The 18,995-nt window shown below is 51.1% G+C and overlaps 1 protein-coding gene across 1 annotated transcript; it reads left to right on the forward strand.

The window, feature by feature from the left end:
- The first annotated feature begins 10,228 nt into the window (after positions 1–10,228).
- CBLN4 (cerebellin 4 precursor) lies at positions 10,229–15,671 on the forward strand. The gene is made up of 3 exons (XM_056107446.1): positions 10,229–10,540; positions 13,424–13,540; positions 15,474–15,671. Exons 1-3 carry the CDS (start codon positions 10,247–10,249, stop codon positions 15,669–15,671), a joined length of 609 nt encoding a protein of 202 aa, XP_055963421.1. The 5' UTR covers positions 10,229–10,246.
- Positions 15,672–18,995: the final 3,324 nt, after the last annotated feature.

The raw sequence follows: 18,995 nt of genomic DNA on the forward strand, positions 1-18,995 counted from the left end.
ACCTTTTTGTGCTCTGGGCTTAATTTTGGCTCTATGCTCAGGCACTATTTGTTGTGGGGCTCATAGGACAATATTCAGTGTGTGTGATGGATTCCAGGTTGGCCATATACTAGGCAAGTACCCTACCTGCTATACTAGCTTTCCAGTCCTGTTTTTAGAATTTTTGATAACTCATTCTCACTGATGTGAAGTGCTATTTCATTGTAATTTTGACTTGAAATTCCCTGATGATCAGCCTTGAGGAGCACTATTTCATGGGCCTGTTGACTTTATATTTTTTGGAGGGAGTATCTGTCCAATTCCTCTCCTCATTTTTTGTGGGGTGGTTTTTTATTGAATTTTGTGAGTGCGTTATATATCTTGGATTTTAATCCTTTACCACATGTATGATGTGCAAATATTTTTCCCCATCACTAAGGTGTCTTTTAATTTTCATTTCTTTTGTAGTACAGAATTTTTTTGGTTGGCCATAGTCCCTTTCATTCATTTTGCCTTTCTTTTCTTTGTCAGTAAGGCAAAAGAAGACCCCTCCAAAGTTAATACCATGGAGAGTTCTGCTTAGATTTCCCTCAATGTATTTCATGAATTTTAATATTGAGGAATTAATCTGTTTTGAATTAACTTTTGTATCTGGTGTCAGATAGGGGTCCAGTTTCTTTTTTCTTTCTTTTTCCTTTTTTTTTTTTTTTGCATGCGACTAACCAGTTTTTCCAAAACTATTCGTTGAAGAGACTTTCTGGTTCTAATTCATCCACCCAACTCCTTTGTTAAAGAGATTAACTGTCCACACATCTGAGTGTTTACTTCTGGGCTCTTAATTTTGTTTGTTTTTGAGGGGACCATACTTCATGGTATTCAGGGCTCACTCCTGGCTCTCTGCTCAGAGGTCTCTCCTGGTGGTGCTCAGGGGACCATATGCTCTGCCAGGGACTGAACTGGGGTCAGTGGCATGCAAGGCAAGTGCTCTAATCCCTGTACTGCCTTCTTCCCCTTCCCCACCTGCCATGCTCTCAATTCTCTCCCACTGATCTGAGAGTCTGCTTTTATTCTGATGTCACATTGTTTTGATTACTATAGTTTTATGGTATAGCTTAAAGTAGGACCTGTGATGCCTTTCATAGTCAATCCTTGCTTCCTTTGAACAAAGGACTCCCCAGCCTAATGGCAGATGAACTGTTGGCTATCGTACCCCGCCAGGGGAACCTACAATATCAAAGTGCTTCATAGTTACTCAGCTGCTGGTGAATGAATAGACTCTTTGTTCTGGGCAGAACCATCATCTCAGATAATAACATGAGGAATAAATCTCCCAAGGGTTCCTTCCAAGAAGGAGCCATTCTTTGGACTTATGTTCAGACTCTCCTTGTGTATGCAACAAAATGAACCAGAGCTGAGGCTTTTCCTGGAACCAATAAGAAAAGAGCTAAGAGACTCCTAAAATGGGGGTGGGAATTTTTGTACTGCTCACAAGCTCTGTCAATTGCAATGCAATTTATTAGTTTTGAAAACCCAAAATGTCTACTGTAAGGTTTTATGGGTATGGGTATCCACCAATTTTTTTTGAGTGAACGATTTTTTAGAGTTGAATCGATATAACAAAGGAAAAGAAGTTGCTGTTCAAGCAATTTCACTTATAAGAAGGAATGTTCTTCCCTTTTGTCTCTAAACTTTAATTAAGTTTAAATTATGGAGGAAAATGATATTGTGGATTTCTACTAGAGGGTCTATACAACACTCTTTAAAAAATAAAAGGAAGACAATGTATTTGAAGTGTGAATCAGCTTGCTGTGGCCGTTTAAATCATTGACAACTATTATTAGGTCAAAGTCCTGCTGTTTCCTTTCCTTCATTCTGTTTCTCCAAGCTGACAGCCTGCGGTCTAGCTCCTCACAGTTCCCCTCGGCTTCTTTCCATCCACACACACTTACAGGCTATGGGCATAGAATCACACAAATTAGTCTGTAGATTGCTCCTTTTTGCTTCGCCACGTAATGCTTGCACTACTTTTTCTTGAAATTTCCCTCCCCCCTCCACCTGCTTCTGACACACCCCTGGGTGCCGAAAATCAGCTGGATGCCTTGCAATTCTGCTTCTCTGGCAAAGGGTGGCCTCATGATACCAGTGGAGGTGGTATTTGTGGGGAGGAGGTGAACGTGTCTGCTGGAAATTCTGGGGGTATCCTCTGAGTGGATGGATCTGTTATGTGTGAAACTGGGAAGCCTGTCAGCTGCCTTTATTATTCCATGGAAGCCTTAGAAAGAGCCAGATTTCAGCAAGTAAAAGAGTAACAGAGGGGTGTGTGTGTGTGTGTGTGTGTGTGTGTGTGTGTGTGTGTGTGTAGGGGGGATAGAGACAAGGAGAGAAACAAAGAGAGAAAAGGCAATGTGCTGGCTTTATGAGATTCGTTCCACTATTCAAGCTTCAGTTCTGCCCTTGTGCAGCTATGAGACAACTCCTTCTAGAAAATTCTCTATGTGCATCATTGGTCTCCCTTTCTTGGAAACTGAAGGGTATTCAACAATTCAAGTTCCCCAAACTTTTGAAAGGATTTTGTGTTTCTGTCCATGTTCAGATCATAGTGAGGAAATGATATATTATTTTCCCTCTAAGAAATAAGAAAAAATAAATTTATTCCATAATTATTCTTCTTACCAACTCTTCTAAATCCTGTGCTCCCAAAGAGTTGATGGTCCACGGAGAACACAACAACTAGAACAGCAATTTGGGAAAATTGGGATTAGTATGAAGACTGAGCCAGGCTCGGGAGGGGAGGTGTGAGGGTCAGGAAGAGGCGGCTGATCTGCTGGTGGCCCCAACCTTGCTACCTCCAGCGCCCCCTGCCCTGGGCACCTGCCATGTTGGCCAAGGTGAGGATGGGAGGAGCCTGGCAGAGAAACTAAACTCTGAGTTTCAAAGAAGCATGGACTCGAGGGGCTCGAGCGTTTGGTGGCCAAGAACCATTCCCCTTGCTGGCCCACGGTGACGGACAGACAAAGGACGGGAGGAATGGCGAAATGAAGAAACTGGTTGGTAGTCAGGGACTGTTTATTTCATTCTCATCCTCATCCTTACAGCTTCATTCTCCTGCTTCTCTCTTACAGTGCAGTTATTTCTTCTACGGCATAGTTAGATCTCTTCCCCCTTTACAGTGTCAATATTTCTTCTCTATTTACAGCATCACCACTTCTCCCTTTCCCCCAATGTAGTTCCATCTCTCCCCTTGCAGCATAGTAATTTCTCCTCTTTTCTGCCTTCTTACAGCGTAGTCATATAGAAATCATGAAGGGTACACATAGGTGGAGTTGAACATTGTCATAACAACAAATAGATGTAAAGCCACTCCTATAGGGGAAGTTCTAGGAGATTAACTCGAGATAGAGCTGGAGCAATAGCAGAGCGGGGAGGGCGCTTGTCTTGCAAGCAGCTGACCCAGGTTCGATTCCCCCATCTCTCTTAGAGATTCTGGCAAACTACCGTCCACATGGCAAAGCCTAGCAAGCTCCCTGTGGCGTATTTGATATGCCAAAAACAGTAACAAGTCTCACAATGGAGACATTTACTGGTGCCCGCTCGAGCAAATCAGTGAACAACGGGAGGACAGTGGACAGACAGACAACTCATGGACAAAATCTCATCTGAGAGTTCAGCACTCTAGAGGAGTGCTAGGAGGTCTGCTCAAGGGCAGGATCCCACCCAGGGTGTATTGCTTTTCCCTTTCCTCAGCTAGTAGTCCACTTAAACAGTCATAATAAATTTACTTCTTACTCATATTTCTAGTCATTTCGTGTAAACACAGTAAGAGATATATTAAGCTTAAAGGTTGGCTCTTCCTGGGTACATCTCGGTCTATATCCCAGACTACAGTCCTTAGACAATGTTAATCTTTCCTAACCCCAGCAGGGTCCTTACTCAGCTACTTCTTTTAGGTCATGACAGAGTTTGTTCCACGACCATGCTCTTATTATACTTCTTATGGCACTTAGCTTGTCCCTTTTTGATGTCAGGGTAGCTTTCAGCTTGCCCTGGGTCCATCCTTGTCCCTCGTTGGGATGCTACTTTCAGGGGTGTTAGGAAGTAAAGGCAACTGAGGCTTAAGTCAGGTGAATATGACAGATGCTTCTGGAGTAAGGATCATTTTGGAATCAATTAACTCCCATATTACAAAAGCAGAACATCAACTGTCTTCCTGTGTCTACACAAAACAGACATTGTTAAATAAACCATGCAAAGGACATAAAGGAAAGAGAAAAACAATCTAGGATTATTAGTGACTGATGGAATTGGGTGTGCCTCGGGAGCACTGTTGTGGGAGTAACTCAATAAGCCTAAGCTCCCTGAGGGAGGAGCAAGGACAACCCAATGTTCTGCCACAGAAACCATCTCAATGGATTTTTTTTGAAAATCATAAAGTAAATATCAGATGACTGAAATACTATGGGACACAAAATAAGTCAGCCATCTAACTGCATCCAGGGTGGGGGGTGGGTGGGGTTTACTCAATACTTCTCTGGAACTTTCCAGAGGAACTTTCAGGGTGTATGCTGGTTGTTCCTGGAGCTGGTGTTTCCCCTTGAGTTCCTTCTTTCCCCTTGAATAACAGCGTTTGCTTGAGCTGATGACAATCACATCAGAGAGAAAGATTACTAACTGACCCTTGAGTCCTGTCTGATGCCTTGTGAACCTCTCCAAGTTTTCTCCCTCCTTCGCCGCGTCTCCCTCTTCCCTCTCTCTTCTCAGCCTCCCTCTCTCCCCCACCCTTTATAATTGGATCACTGTGGGATACAGTTACAAAACTTTCATGTTTGAGTTTCAGTCATACAATGATCCAACACCCATCCCTCCACCAGTGCACATTCTCCATCACCAATGTCCCCAGTATCCCCCCTCCACACATATCCCAACCCTTCCCCTGCCTCCATGGCAGACAATTTCCCTCATACTCTTTCTCTCTATTTTTGGGCATTATGGCATGTAATATAGATACCGTGAGGCCATCACATTTGGTCCTTTATCTACTCTTAGTACACCTTCCCTTTCTTTCTGCCTCTCCTCTCCTCTCTTTGTCTTCTTTCCTCCCTTCTTTCTCTCCCCCTCTTTGTCTTCTTTCCTCCTTCTCTCTCTCCCTCTCTTTCCTTCTCTGAGCTCTCCCTCTCTCTCCTTCTCTCTCTTTGTCTCCTGCACACTAACCCGAGGCTTTGTCTCCTGTCTGTCTCAGGAGGAGTCTGAGTCTTTTCATTTAACCACAGATTTTTGTGGGTTTTTTTTTCCCGCCCAGCCAGAGTCCTTGAGCCTGTGTGTCCATCTTCGCCTGGTTTGAGACATTTTATTCAGAAACAGAAAATTGCCCATGGATTCTCTTTGCCTCAGACTTGCTGAGAACTTGGTTTCTCTGAGGGACGGTACAGACACAGCCTGGCGTCCTCTGGCTGGATGCAGAGCCGCGTTCAGCAGGAAGGCGACCAGCATCCCTCTCCGCCCTCCGGTATGGTCGGCAACAAAACTGACAGAAGATGGAGAAGAGGGGCCAAAACCCAGCTTCATGTTTGCGCATCGAGGTCAGAGCATCCTGGAGGGAAGGATAAACGCCCCAGGTTCACACAGCTTCTCAGAAGCAGCAAAATGTTGGTGTGGAATGTTCAACACAAGGGTTTATCCAGTTAAGATGCAATTTAGTGAGGGATATTGCAAAGCTTCTTCATACAGAAGAGAGCTCCGGATGCCCTGGAAAGGGCTGGGGTAGGGGGAAGGGGACCGAAACAACGTCTGCAATGGGACTTCAGGTCACTTCCTCTTCCCCTCCTTTTCCTTCTCCTCCTTCTCCTTCTCCTTCTCCTTCTCCTTCTCCTTCTCCTTCTTCTCTTTCTCCTTCTTCTCTTTCTCCTTCTTCTCCTTCTCATGTGCAAGGACATGGGAAGTAGGTGACTGTTGAGGTGTGGCTTATGGGTAGGGATTTGGGAATGGGACCCTCTTCCCCCTCTGTCCCTGTCCCCTCCCTCACCTCCCAGGCCCTGTCCCCTCCCCTTCCCTCTACCTTCCAGCCCCTGTCCCCTCTCCCTTTGTCCATGTCTCTGGCCCTGTCCCCTCTCCTTCCCTCCATCTCTCAGCCATGCCATCATGTTTAGCCTTCTGTTCCTTTGAGCAGGTTTTACCTGGCACGTGGCCCTCCTGTGGCCTGTCCAGGAGACTGCAGCCCTCATTCTGCTGGCCCTTGTGGCCACTGGGAGACCCCTGAGGCGTCACCCTGAGAGCCCTGCAGCCCGGGTTTCGCTGCCTCCGGAGACTGGGCTTCAGTCCTCTGCACCTCCAGATCTGGCAGCCTCTGGAGGCCAGGAAGCTCACTCCCTTTCCCTCACCAGAGAGCCAGAGGGAGGAGAGATGCAGCCAACGGGAGCACAGATGCCAGGAAGTGGGGGGGAGGGCATTTGCAGACCACCAGAGGGGGGAGCACTTTCCTAATGAACTGCCACTCTCCTTTGCTCACTGAACAGGTTTGAACTGGAATTTTCCTGGGAGGTTCACTCGACCTGGGTGATACCATCAAGTGAATGAATGATGGTAACTGTCTAGTAAGAGTGATCAGTTTCACCCCATCAGGGACTGAGCCGTCGGTTGAAACTGCTTCTTTCCATGGAGTCCTTGTAAGGAGGGCAATGTCCAGAGAGGCAGGAAGTAGCTCCAGGGAGACAGAGATGCAGGGACAATATAGGGCCAATGGGACAAAAGAGCTGGTGGCCTTATAGAACAAGGCAGCTAAATTTGTTTTGGTTTTTGGACCACAGCCCATGGTGCTCAGGGCTTCCTTCCTAGCTCTGTGCTCCAGATCACTGCTGGTCAGTCTTTGGGGACCATATGGGCTGCCAGGGATGGATCCTGGATCTCCTGCGTGCAAGGCAAACACCCTAGAGGCTCTGCGATCTCTTCGACCCTCAATTTTTTTTTTTAAATTTTAAATCTCAAACACCTTCCAGTCAGAAATAAAGCAACTGGGGTCTTTGCTACTTCCCCAGTGATCCTGGAGAAAGAAGGAGGAATGTCTCTCACCCCTAACAAGACATAAGGAAACCCCCAAATCAGACAGCCCTCAAAGGCCAGTGAAATCAGAGCACTGACTACCACTCTCCGGAACACAGTGGTCAGTCCAAAATGAGTAGCACAGTGCGACCAGGATTCAGGTGAAAAGTTCTGCTGGTGTGGGGGTGTGGATAGGGGCTCAGGACTGGGCAGGAAGGGACATCTTGGGAAAGCGCTGGTCCATCCTCTCAGGCTGCAGCTTCTTGGTGAGGGACATTCAATTACTGTCCAAAAGGGCAGTTGAAATAAGGGTCAGGAGGACTGCCCCACGACTTGGAAGCTGAATTTATGCGCTGGGGGAAAAGGTAGCTGGGTTGGAGAAAGGAGCACTAAGTAGATGATGGTTGGAGGGATCGCTTGGATAGTAGATGCGTGCTGAAAGTAGACTATGGACCAAACATGATGGCCGCTTGATAAACCATAACACCCAAAAGGAGAGAGAGAGAAGAGGGAAGGTGCCTGTCACAGAGGCAGGGGGTGGGAAGGGGTGGGGGTGGCGGGAGGGATACTAGGAACATCAGTGGTGGAGAATGGGCACTGGTGGAGGGATGGGTACTCGATCACTGTATGACTGAAACGTAATCACGAAAGTTTGTTAGTCTGTAGCTGTATCTCACGGTGAGTCATTAAAATATAAAAAAAATTATATATGTATATATATTCACTGTCATTGTCTTCCCATTGTTCGTCGATTTCCTCAAGCGGGTCCAGTGACGTCTCCATCGTGAGACTTGTTACTGTGTTTGGCATATTGAACACATCACAGGTAGCTTGCCAGGCTTTGTCATGTGAGCAAGATACTCCCGGTAGCTTGCCGGGCTATCCGAGAGGGGCAGAGGAATCGAACCCGGCTCTGCCGGGCCAGCTGCGTCCAAGACAAACGCCTTACCACTGTGCTTAAAAGGCACCACAGCGGGCCTATGGGGTGAGAATCTGGAACAGCTGTAGCTGGAGGCCCCTGGGCCTTTGAATGGGCACCGCAGATGCATCTTTGGATCTTTGGCATCTTTGGACGCAGAATCACAAGGACTTGGCGCCCAAAGCGCCAGCCAGGAGGAGTTTGATGGTTAACAAGAGCCTTGCAGTGAGGGGCGACGCGTGCGCCTCCTCCAGGACCTCCCGAGGGACCAGGGCTGGGGTCCCGTTGGTATTATTTTCACGTGGGGACCACAAGCGGGGGTGCTCCCTCGGGGCGACCCCAGGCTCTGTGTTCGCTTCTGGCAGCGCGAGAGCCGCACCGGCCTCCCGCATGCGGAGCACGGCGGTTCCGTGGGCTGAGCGCTCGCTCCGGGCCTGGAGACGCGTTTCTGGCGGGTGTGGGAGCCCCTCCCTAACCCCCCCCCCCCATCCATCCATCCGTGCGGACGCGGCTGTCCTCCGTCCAGGCAGGAAGAGGGCCGCCCCCATCCGGGACGATGACTCAGCCCGCTGCCCGGCCACAATAGTCGGTTCCGAGGCCGGTGCTCCGCAGGGCTCCCGGGGAGACGGTTTTGATTAAAGATACGGTGCCTGCTCGCCCGCAGCTGGAAGTCGGGGAGGAATTTCGGGATGGGAGCGGCCTGGACCCAAAGCACCCCTGCGGGGGAGGAGGGATAAGGGATAAGGGGGGAGGAGGACCCTCGCGTCGCCCGAGCCCCCTCCCGGAAAGGGAGAGTGACTCGGCCAAGTTCGCGCCGCGCCGCTCCCGAGACGGGCGCGCCCCTCCCCGCCGGGCTGCGGGGCGAGAAACCGTGCCAATCAGACGCCAAGATGGCAGTGGCCGGGTGGGCACGGGGGTCCGGAGCGGGGAGTGGCACCCCCACAGGGCACTGAGGTGCTACGTGCCCCGGAAGGAGGGGCGCTCTGGGGACCACTTCTGGCTGCCTCAACTCCCTCTCCCACTCTCGGCGGGGCTGGCCCGCGCCGGATTGCGGGTGCGAGCGAGGAGGCGCGCCCCGCGGGGTCCGGGGCGCATCCCGCAACGCCCCCCCAACCCCCCACGCCACCCCGAGACCCCTCCCATCGCTCCTGGTGGGCTCCGGCCACTCGCCCGGAGCCTGGAGCTCGCCAGGCCGCAAGGGCGCGAGAAGCGCACGGTGCCCGGGTGCCCGCAACGCGCCGCGGACCCCGTCCCGGGCTCGGAGGGCTCTGGGGAGGGAGTGGGGGGCACCGGGGAGAGGAGCCGCAGCCCTCCTGGGCGCGCCCGGCCCGGGTGAGCACGGGACCGCGGGCACCCCTCTCCGGGCTGCGTTCGGAGGCGAGCCGGAGCGGTTTCGCGGGGGGTCACCCGACGCTTTCCCGGGGGGCCTCCCCCCCCTCCCGCGGCGCCCGCGGGCTGAGCTGGCCGCCGCCCCCCGGCGGTCGCGCCTATAAATAGCGCGCGGGTGCCCGCCCCGCGCCCGCCCGGCGGCGCAGGACGCACAAAGTTGCGCGCCGGGGACCGGGCTCGGCCGAGCGGCAGCCGCGGCAGCCCCGGACCCCGCCGGTCCCCGCCGGCCCCGCCGCCCGCACCAGCCTCGGACACCGGCCCTGGCCCCGGCCCCGGCCCCGCACCGCCTCCCCGCCGACGGGCGCCCCGCGCCGGGCTCCGGGGGGCATCGCGGAACGTGCCCACCAGGTGCCCGGCGCTCTGGTCCGGGCCGGGAAGCCGGCGATCGGCTCGGGCCGGGAGAGAGACGCCTCCCGCCGGCGTGCTCCGTGCCCGCCGCCGGTCAGCCGGCGCCCCGGGGCTGCCCCGCGAGCCCCCCATCGGAGGCTGGTGCGCCGGGGCCGGCCCGGGGGTGCGGGGCTCTGCTTGCGGTGGGCATGTCGGCGGCCGCTCCCCTTTGAGGCGCGCGCGCGCGAGAGGAGCCGGGCACGGACTTTGTAGATGTCTGGGCACCGGGAGGGGTGCAGGGGCCCCCGGCAGGGCTGAATCTGGCGCAGAGGAGGGTGGGGTAGGGGGTTCTGCATGAGCTCCTGAAAGGACAAAGGTAACGGCGCCGGCGAGAGCGCGCTCGCCGCGACTTGGATTCGCAGCCTCGGCCGCCGTGGAAGTGCGCGCGCCGCCGCCGCCGCCGCCGCCGCCGCCGTGCCCGCAACGCGGTGCAGCTCAGCCGCCGGCAGCTCCGCGGGCTCCGGGGTCCCGGGCGCCGCCGCCACGCGGCCGAGCAGCCGTGCCAGCCGCCCGCCGCCGCCGCTGCCCCCGCGCCTCGCCATGGGCGCCGCGCGCCGCCGGGCGCTGTCCGTGCTGCCGGCCCTGCTGTTGGCCCTGGCCCTGCCCGCGCCGGCCGTCCGCGCGCAGAACGACACGGAGCCCATCGTGCTGGAGGGCAAGTGCCTGGTGGTGTGCGACTCGAACCCGGCCACGGACGCCAAGGGCTCCTCGTCGTCCCCGCTGGGCATCTCGGTGCGCGCGGCCAACTCCAAGGTGGCGTTCTCGGCCGTGCGCAGCACCAACCACGAGCCCTCGGAGATGAGCAACAAGACGCGCATCATTTACTTCGATCAGGTCAGACCCGCGGGGGACCCGCGGGGACGGAACGGGGGCCGGACCGTGGGGTGGGGGTGGGGGGCGTCGCTGCTAGGGCCAGAACCCCGGGGGGTTGTCTGTCTGCTCGGTTGATTTGAAGCGCGGGTGCCGGTGAGAGCCCGGAGGATGCTCGCCTCCCCCAGCCCCAGATGCGCCCGGGTTTGGAAACTTCTGCTGTCTGGTCCCTCTCCTTCCCATCCGCGCCCGGTTCCCTCCAGACCTCGCTCGGCGATTCTGGGAGGCGCCGGGAGCTGGGAGCTCGGGACAAGTTGATCAGCAACAGGTTCATGGGCGCTGGCGGGAACCGGTGCCCGGCCCCGCGCATCCTGTAGACCCCCGCGCTTGCCCCCCTCCCTGGAGTTCTCGGCTCCTCTGCGGCGCCCGCCGAGCTTCTTCTCCGCGCGGTACCCTCGCGGCGGCTGAACCATTCGCGATTCGCATCTCTCGGGTGGAGATGCTTTCCGCAAAAGAGTACCCCGGGAGGTGGGGTTCTGGGGGGTGCAGCCTCTGCCGGCGCCGCGCAGGCGGTAGGAGAGGGTCAAGGGGCGCCGGCCACGGTCAGATCTCGCCCCTCTTTCTCGGGCCCACCCCAGCGAGGTGCCAGGCGCCGCTTAGCGCAGAGCCGAATCCTCGGGTCGTTGGAGGAAAGTTGCCGAGGAGGCGGAGGCGAGGAGAGCCGCACCGAGCTCCCGAGAGCCCGCCGCCGGGGAGAGGGTTCCCCTCCCCGCATGTTGCCCGGGGGAAAAGGCTAGACGGGAGGCGAAGGGAACTCGGGGCGAGGAGCCTGGCTTAGAGTTCTGGCTTCCAGGGACCCGCGGCGCTGGCCTTTGGCAGACTGGGAGCTCAGAGCGGGCAGCTTAGCCGTGGCCAGCAGTCCAAATATTGCAAAAGGGACCCCGGGGGTTTGCTTTTCAACCCGAAGAGGCTTTCAGAATGCCAGCGTGCATTTCACAGTTGCATGCCAAGCCACACGTGGGATGCCCAGGTTAAGCCAGCCGGGCCGGGGACTCTTTCTTCCTTAATGATCCCCAAGATCCGCGCGCGCGCGGTCGCTGGGGCTGGCCCGAGACGGAGCCTGCCTCTGCCCTCCTTACTGTGGAGAAGCAGCGCTCTGGAAAGCGCCCTGTCGATCTTGGTGTGGGAAGCCCAGCTTGGAAGGGAACAACATCAGAGACAGTCCCCGTGGGGGGCCCAGCCCGAGTCTGGCACTCAGTGGACCTTGCCCTGTTCTATCCAGTGTAGCTTTGCAGGGACCCTTCCCCTGGCCAAACGGAAGAGAAAGGGGGTGTCCCCCGCGGTCCAGGAGCCAGGCACGGCCAGGGCCAAGGAGACAGGGTTAGGAAGGATGCTCCGTGCCTGCCCGCTCTAATGACGGTACCGCCACCGCAAGGCAGCCTTCCGTGGAGTCCACACTGATCGGCCGTTTCCATCATTGCTAATGAATGATGCGGCTTGTAGCCGACGCTGGGAGTCCCCTCTAAGTGCTTCAAAGGATTTTAAAGAGGCTTCAGGGGAAAATAAAATCTTTGTGGATTCCCCCCTCTCCTCCCACATCCCCCTTGGGGATTGTGGCTTAGCCCAGAGCTGGTCCATCAGGAGGTCAGGGAAAGGTATCAGAGGCTTGCCTAGAAGCAGGTAAGTAAGATCTGAGACCAGGAGAACCGCACTGGTGCCTCCAGCCTGCTTCTTCTACCCGGCTGTTAGGATATTCTGGTGCGCACTGCTCCCAGGGAATCCTGTGTTTTCAGGGGAATTAGAAGTGAAAGACTTGAAATATTTCCCTCTTGACACGGTGGTGTTTCAAAGAAACACTGATGGAGAGGGAGCATACCTTTTCAGAAGTATCTGATAGTTGACAATTCTTAGATTTATCTCTTAGCGGGGAAGGAGAAGAAGCCCTCATGACTGGTTTCACAACCTTCCCCTGACCACCACCACCAGCACCACACGCCTGGACACACATTCTCACTGTGTGAGGACAGGGGAAGTTTTAGGAGACTGCATGGAATTCAGAGTTCATTCTAACCAGAGCCAAGCGCCTGGACCCTTGCACCCTTGCTTGTGTGGGAACCAGTGCCTCATTTCACTTAATTTCCATGGTGCTCCCTGCTGTCAAACGGCTCCTGCTGGGAGGACCAAGAGAGATGCTTCCTTCCCCCCTTTTATTTTATTTTTTTTTCAAGCTCTACCGTTTGGCAGCCTTTTAAGGCTGAGTCATTGCCAAATAGTCTAATGGAGGCCGAGACAGGACAGGATGGGGAACCAGGCCCTGGACCCTAGGAGAGAGGGAGGCCGGCCAGAGGCTGGGATGGGGGCCAGGCCTCTCCTGCATCCACCGTGAGGTGGGATCAACTGTCTCACCTGTGGGAGTGAATGCCCAGGCTGTGTACTGGGTCCAGGAAGGACTGCAGAGAGCTCATGGCTGCTGATTGGCTGGTGTCCATGGATGCGTCACCCCTGGACTCTGGGAAGGCTTGGAGGGGTGTGTGTGTGGGAGGATTGCAAATACAGAGTGGGCGCCTTTTAACCCACTCTCCAGGTAGAGTTGATATTTCTAATCCTTCACTTGTTATCTGGATGTTTCTCGAGTCAGCAGCCCCTGCTGGAAAAAGGAGGAGTGAAAGCAAAGCAGTTGCTTCATTTCTTCCCATTTCCTGACAAATCCAGTTTGCAAGTCACTAAAGAGGAAAGGGATAGAAGAATTCAATGTTTTATTCTCTTGGTTTCTTCAAGTTAGTCGTCAATTATGACAAAAACACAGAAAGGAGAGAAGGAAGAGGAAGATGGCAGGGTGGAAACGGATTTTACTTGCCGAAGAGAGTATTATAATAATTCTCTGTTATTTATCATTTTTATTTATAGATCCTAGTAAACGTGGGTAATTTTTTCACGCTGGAGTCTGTCTTTGTAGCCCCGAGAAAAGGAATTTACAGTTTCAGTTTTCACGTAATTAAAGTCTACCAGAGCCAGACAATCCAGGTATGTTTTTTGACCTCTTGGTTCTCCCTACCAAACAACAATATTTATTGGTAATAGGTTATGAATCTAAGCATTTATCTAAATATGTAGAGAAACCTCCTCTTTGTTTAGTTTATTTAAAAAGCAGTTCCTGTCCTTTTCTCCCCATTATAATATTCATAAGGCACATGACCAGAAGCATTTAGAAAAGCAAAATTGAACTTATTCCCTTAATAACAACCAATTCTTTGAAAAATCATGGCTTAGTATAGTGACATAGATCTCTTTTTCTTGTCTTTTTTTGCCCCCTGGCACAACTGTCTTTGTAAGATCTTGGTTTCTTTTACTACATGTGTAAAAATTCTTTGAACACCAAATGAAAAACTTAAAAGACTTGAAGAACTTTGTAAGTGCATAGTAAATAAAACACATTTGCTGTTGTTAAAAATTATGGGATACTGTTGACAATTAAAAACAAATCTGTGAAGGAATAATCAATATACTTAAAAAAATGGTGCAGGCCTGCTTAAATGGTAAACAGTTTCTCCTTAATTGCTCTGATGCTAGTGAAGCCTTACCCATTGCTGTTCTATTGCTAACAGTCTCCTTTGAACTGTGCTTTCAAAGGGAATGAACTTGACCTTGGACTCAAGGGCAACAATGTAATTAGTTCCTATCATAATCAGATATGTTAAACTCAGTGGCTTCAACACATGTCTGTGGAATTCCAGGATCCCTTTTTCTTTTTGCTTGTTTGTTGGGCGGGGGGGGGGAGCCATACCTGGCTCAGCTCAGGGTTTATTCCTGGCTCAGTACTCAGGGATCACTGCTGGTGTTACACAGGAGACCTTCTTCAATGCTGGGGATCAAATCAAATCATCCACATACAAGGCAAGTGTCTTATTTCCTGTATTATCTCTGGCCCTACAAGAGCCTCTTATTAGACGCCCTATGTGTACATTTCACCCAGTCTCCATGGCTATGACCAATGACACACTCACATACTCAAAAAAGAATGGGCAAATCGAGTCACTTCAGATTTTATTTGTTCAATGTTCTTAACATAAAAAGAATGAATATCTTATACTGAGAGTATCTTGCCCACACGGCAAAGCCTGGCAAGTAACCCCTGACGTATTCAATATGCCAAACACAGTAACAACAAGTCTCACAATGGAGACGTTACTGGGCCCGCTCGAGCAAATCGATGAACAACGGGAGGACAGTGCTACAGTGCTATAGAATCCTATACCTAAATTAACTTCCAGGGAAAGCCTTTCCCAGACCCCCATGTCTAGAAACATGTAATATTGGAGATGGTACATTCAAGAGAAAAGTGAATGCATTTTGAGTTGATTCTCTGCTAACTATCCACCGTTAAAGTCTTTAGCGGTTGTGCTGATGGATCCCCTTAATACTCATCTTTATCAGGGTAACTGAACAAGTCAGCAGACACAGTTCAGAATTCTCTGTGATTTGTATAACACTCTCTGTGCTTCAGGTACCCAGGACCCCCAAGGAGGGTAGTTGAATCTTACTGCATTTGGGCTTTCTGGGGCTTTGGGCCTTGGGTCTCTTTTATTCACATAGAAGTCACAGCCTTTGGCTTCCTTCTTAAAGGTTGTGTTGACTGTGAGAAATAAAGTCATAAACTCAATTAATGTGTTGAAGGGAGCCACATCTTACTGTGACTTACAGGCATTTAAGGAACTGTCTATGGGAGAGATTCCAAAACTTTTTTTTTCAATTACAAAGAAATCAGTCCATCATAAGTAAGCAATCTAGCTACTGCACCAGCCTAATCTGAAAGAGAGGGATACGCTTACAGCACACACAAATCCCTTGTTTGACCAAGCCAGTCCCATCTTCGATGTTTATTTAGCGTCTCCTAGATCTCTTAGCCTGTCTCTTAGCCCGTGTGGAGGGGTTTTCAGTGGGTTTTGTTTTCTTGTAGGTTAACCTGATGTTGAATGGGAAACCGGTCATATCTGCTTTCGCTGGGGACAAAGATGTGACTCGTGAAGCTGCCACCAACGGAGTCTTACTCTACCTGGATAAAGAGGATAAGGTTTACCTGAAACTGGAGAAAGGTAATCTGGTTGGAGGCTGGCAGTATTCGACCTTCTCCGGCTTCCTGGTGTTTCCCTTATAGGGTCCCCTCCACGGTCCTCCAGGGGACAGGCAGCCCAGCGCTGTTGGAGATCACGTTCTCATCCTCCGATCGATGTCTTTTATTGATTTCTCGTGGGTGCACATGGATTCTCTTGAAGGATTCTAGGCCTGTGGCACCAGGTCAGAGTTCCACAGACAGTTTTGGTGTGTGTCCGTTCCGCTGTCTTTGGATGGGGGACTCATGGTGGCAAATCCCTCCTCACACTTCAGTGTAACACTTAAAAGCTGTCTGCCAGGTGTGTTCTCCCTTTAGTTTCCTGGAGTGGCCGAGTTCCTTGCAAAGGTGGCATTTTCTTTCTTTTCTTTTTTGCAAAGACTGGCAACCGGGTCTAAGAATGAGAAAACTCAAGTTCTGTCTTCAAGCAACAGTTAGCGTGTTACTGCCAAAGAACTGTGTACTGTGTTGATCTATTGATTCCACTTGTTTTTGCTCCTTTCGGAGTTCATTGGTTTTGTTCTCTTATGGTAGCTGGGAATTGTTTTTCCTTTTTTTCATTTTCAGTGATTGGCTTTGTGTCTTCTTACAAGTAGGGCCTTGGGTGGGTCCCCCACACACTGACCCTGTCGGATCACCCACTTGACTTCCCATAAAAAAATAATAAAAAGAAAGAATGCTTCCTAGTTGTATTTTAATTATATATGTGAAAGAGTCATATTTTCCAAATTATATTTTCTAAATGGAAGAATAGATCTTAAATCTGACGAGGGAAATGTTGCTTACTCGAATTTTAAGTGCTTGAACCCCAAACCTCCACAAAATGGTTCTCTTGCGTGGGAAATCTTGTACTTTATCACCCAAGTTTAATTAATGTGATTGATAATAACCACTTTATTAAAAACCGAAGGGATTTTCCCCCCCCCAGACATGATCACTTTATTAACTGGAGATGGGATACCCTTGTTTTTAATTATACCTATTTTTCAAACCTTCTATTATTTCCAAGTATCATCTGGTTTTGCCTTAACTCCTTGAATTGTATATATTTATCTGTTTAGCTAATATTAAATCCAAATATCCCATATCTAAACTTAGTGCAATATCTTATTTTATCTTTTGTACAGGTCATATGAATTCACAAAGTTATTTATGTCTGTTATAGAATAAAGGTTCATATATGTTAGCTGAATTGTTTTGTCCTTTAGTTTTAGAAATAATCTATTATGATTTATTTCCTCTCTCACTAAATTCTTCCCTCCCTCCCTTCCTCCCTCCCTTCATTCCTTCCTTTCCTTCCTTTCTTCCCTTGAACTTAAAAAAGCCCTAAATTTTCAATGTCTTTTGAATTGGTATAGGAAACCTTTTCTATGTTTAATCTGTTCAAATCCAGGAGTTGCAAGCTTTCCAAAAGAGACTCAACGCAGGTAGTAGATTCTTCCTTCAGAAGGACTTATAGAAAGACCCCCAGAATATCCTGAGTGAATGAATTGGTGAATGAATCAGTAGTGCTGGATATAAAGACCATATTTTCAAACTGAAAACTTGGAAGAAAGTCCCACCCTTTTCTCAATGCTAAAACAACGCACAGGAGATTGCGGCCTTCATTTCAAGAGAATTTGTTCGTACAGATGTCTCGCCCAGAGATCTGGCACCATTTCCTGGTCTGGAGTCAAGGAATGCAATTTGGGGGAGCCCCCATTTTTGGTAGCTAGTGATCGAGAGGAAGGAGTTACAGGGCCTGTGGGAGGAACATGCAAGCTGGTCTTCCTGTATAATTGTGATTAATCACCACATCAAAACATTCATTCATCGCGGGAAGACTCCTCCTTCCCCAAGAAGAATTATCTGGCGAAGTTGGCGAGGCGTTCTGTGTTTTGCTTGGCAAGCTGCCCCCTCCTCTGGCTTTCAGTCAAATCCCTCTCTGTGAGTGTGTAATCTGCAAAACCAATCATGCACCGGAAGCTCTCCTGCCTTCTGCCAGTGGATCTGCACTCACCTCACTCCGCTGGAGTTCTCTGGAGTCAGGCTTTTTGTCTGGGCCCCGCAACAGTGAATCATTCTGGAATAAACCCACTGTTCGTCATTGTGTTGGCAAAGTGGCAGAAGACACAGTCGCAGTGACCTAATCCCTTAAAATGGGACAGAGAAAGGTCGATACTCAACAAAGCAGGCCAAGGCAGAATGCCTTGTGACCACTGTGTGTGTGTGTGTGTGTGTGTGTGTGTGTGTGAGCTCTTTAAAAAATGTTTTTTTAAATCTCTCTGAACATGAAGCAGCATTAGTCAAGGGTTTCACTTTGATTCCTACATCCCAGTGTGTGTATACAGAATCTAGGATCTATTCAAAACGTTGACGAGAAAGCCTTACAGGGGAAAAAGCACTTGCACAACAAATCTACAGGGAGAGCGCGCTCAAGAATCCACGCTGTGCTGGGACCAGCCCCCGGGCCGAGCTGCAGCCAGGAGCCCCACTTGTGAGAAAGGAATAAGCGTGTCCTGGGGATTCCTTCCACATGGAGGTCCTTCTTCAGGAAGTGTGAGCTCCCTGTGACCGAGCAGCAAGACGGCAGTGAACCTGCAGAAGCTACCAGAAGGATTGAGCAGAGGCGCACAGATTTGGACGGAAGGGGGATGGGAATCTCCAATAATTGATTTAGTATTTTTGGGGCCTACCCAGCAGTGCTCAGGGCTTACTCCTGGTGGTGCTCAGGGGCTTTTGGGGGGGGGGGCGAAACCAGAGATCCAGCCCTGTTAGCCACCTTCCCCCTTGTCCTATGGCTCTGGCCCTGCCTATGGCCTTTACCTACCCACTCTGAGACCTTGGGCACATTTCCCACCTCGGAAGCTTGTTTCACTGGTGGATCAGGGATGCACAGATAAACCGTGCCACACGGACGCCGAGGAAGGGCCAAAGGCCCCAAGCCCTGAACCAGGCGAAGATGCCAGCAGGAGGAAGAGATGATGGGGATGGATGCCAGGAGGGCCCGTGCGAGTCCAGAGGGGACAGGTCCAAGAGCACAGGCGTGTGAGCAGACGGGGAGTACTTTCAGACACAGAGCCAGATGCTGCCGGCATCGTCAATGACTTAAAAATAGTTCCAGAAATCGCTCGGTCCACAGAAATGCTAATTGAACACAGGCGTCTGCATCGGCTCTGTCTGCATTTATCAACATTGGGGCCTCCCCTCCTCCCAGTCAGCGCCTCGATCTACTGACCAACAAATACCCACAGGGGAAACCCCGACTGATGGAGGGAAACCCGCACACAGTCTCTCGTGGCTCCCGAGTGATCCTAGAATCTGCTGGACTCGGATGATCTAATTCTTTTTTTTTTTTTTTTGTCTTGTTTTGTTTTTGCTTTCCATTTT

The sequence above is a fragment of the Sorex fumeus genome, unplaced genomic scaffold, assembly GCF_029834395.1.
Source record: "Sorex fumeus unplaced genomic scaffold, SorFum_2.1 ptg000166l, whole genome shotgun sequence".
In the NCBI taxonomy this organism is placed as follows: Eukaryota; Metazoa; Chordata; class Mammalia; order Eulipotyphla; family Soricidae; genus Sorex; species Sorex fumeus.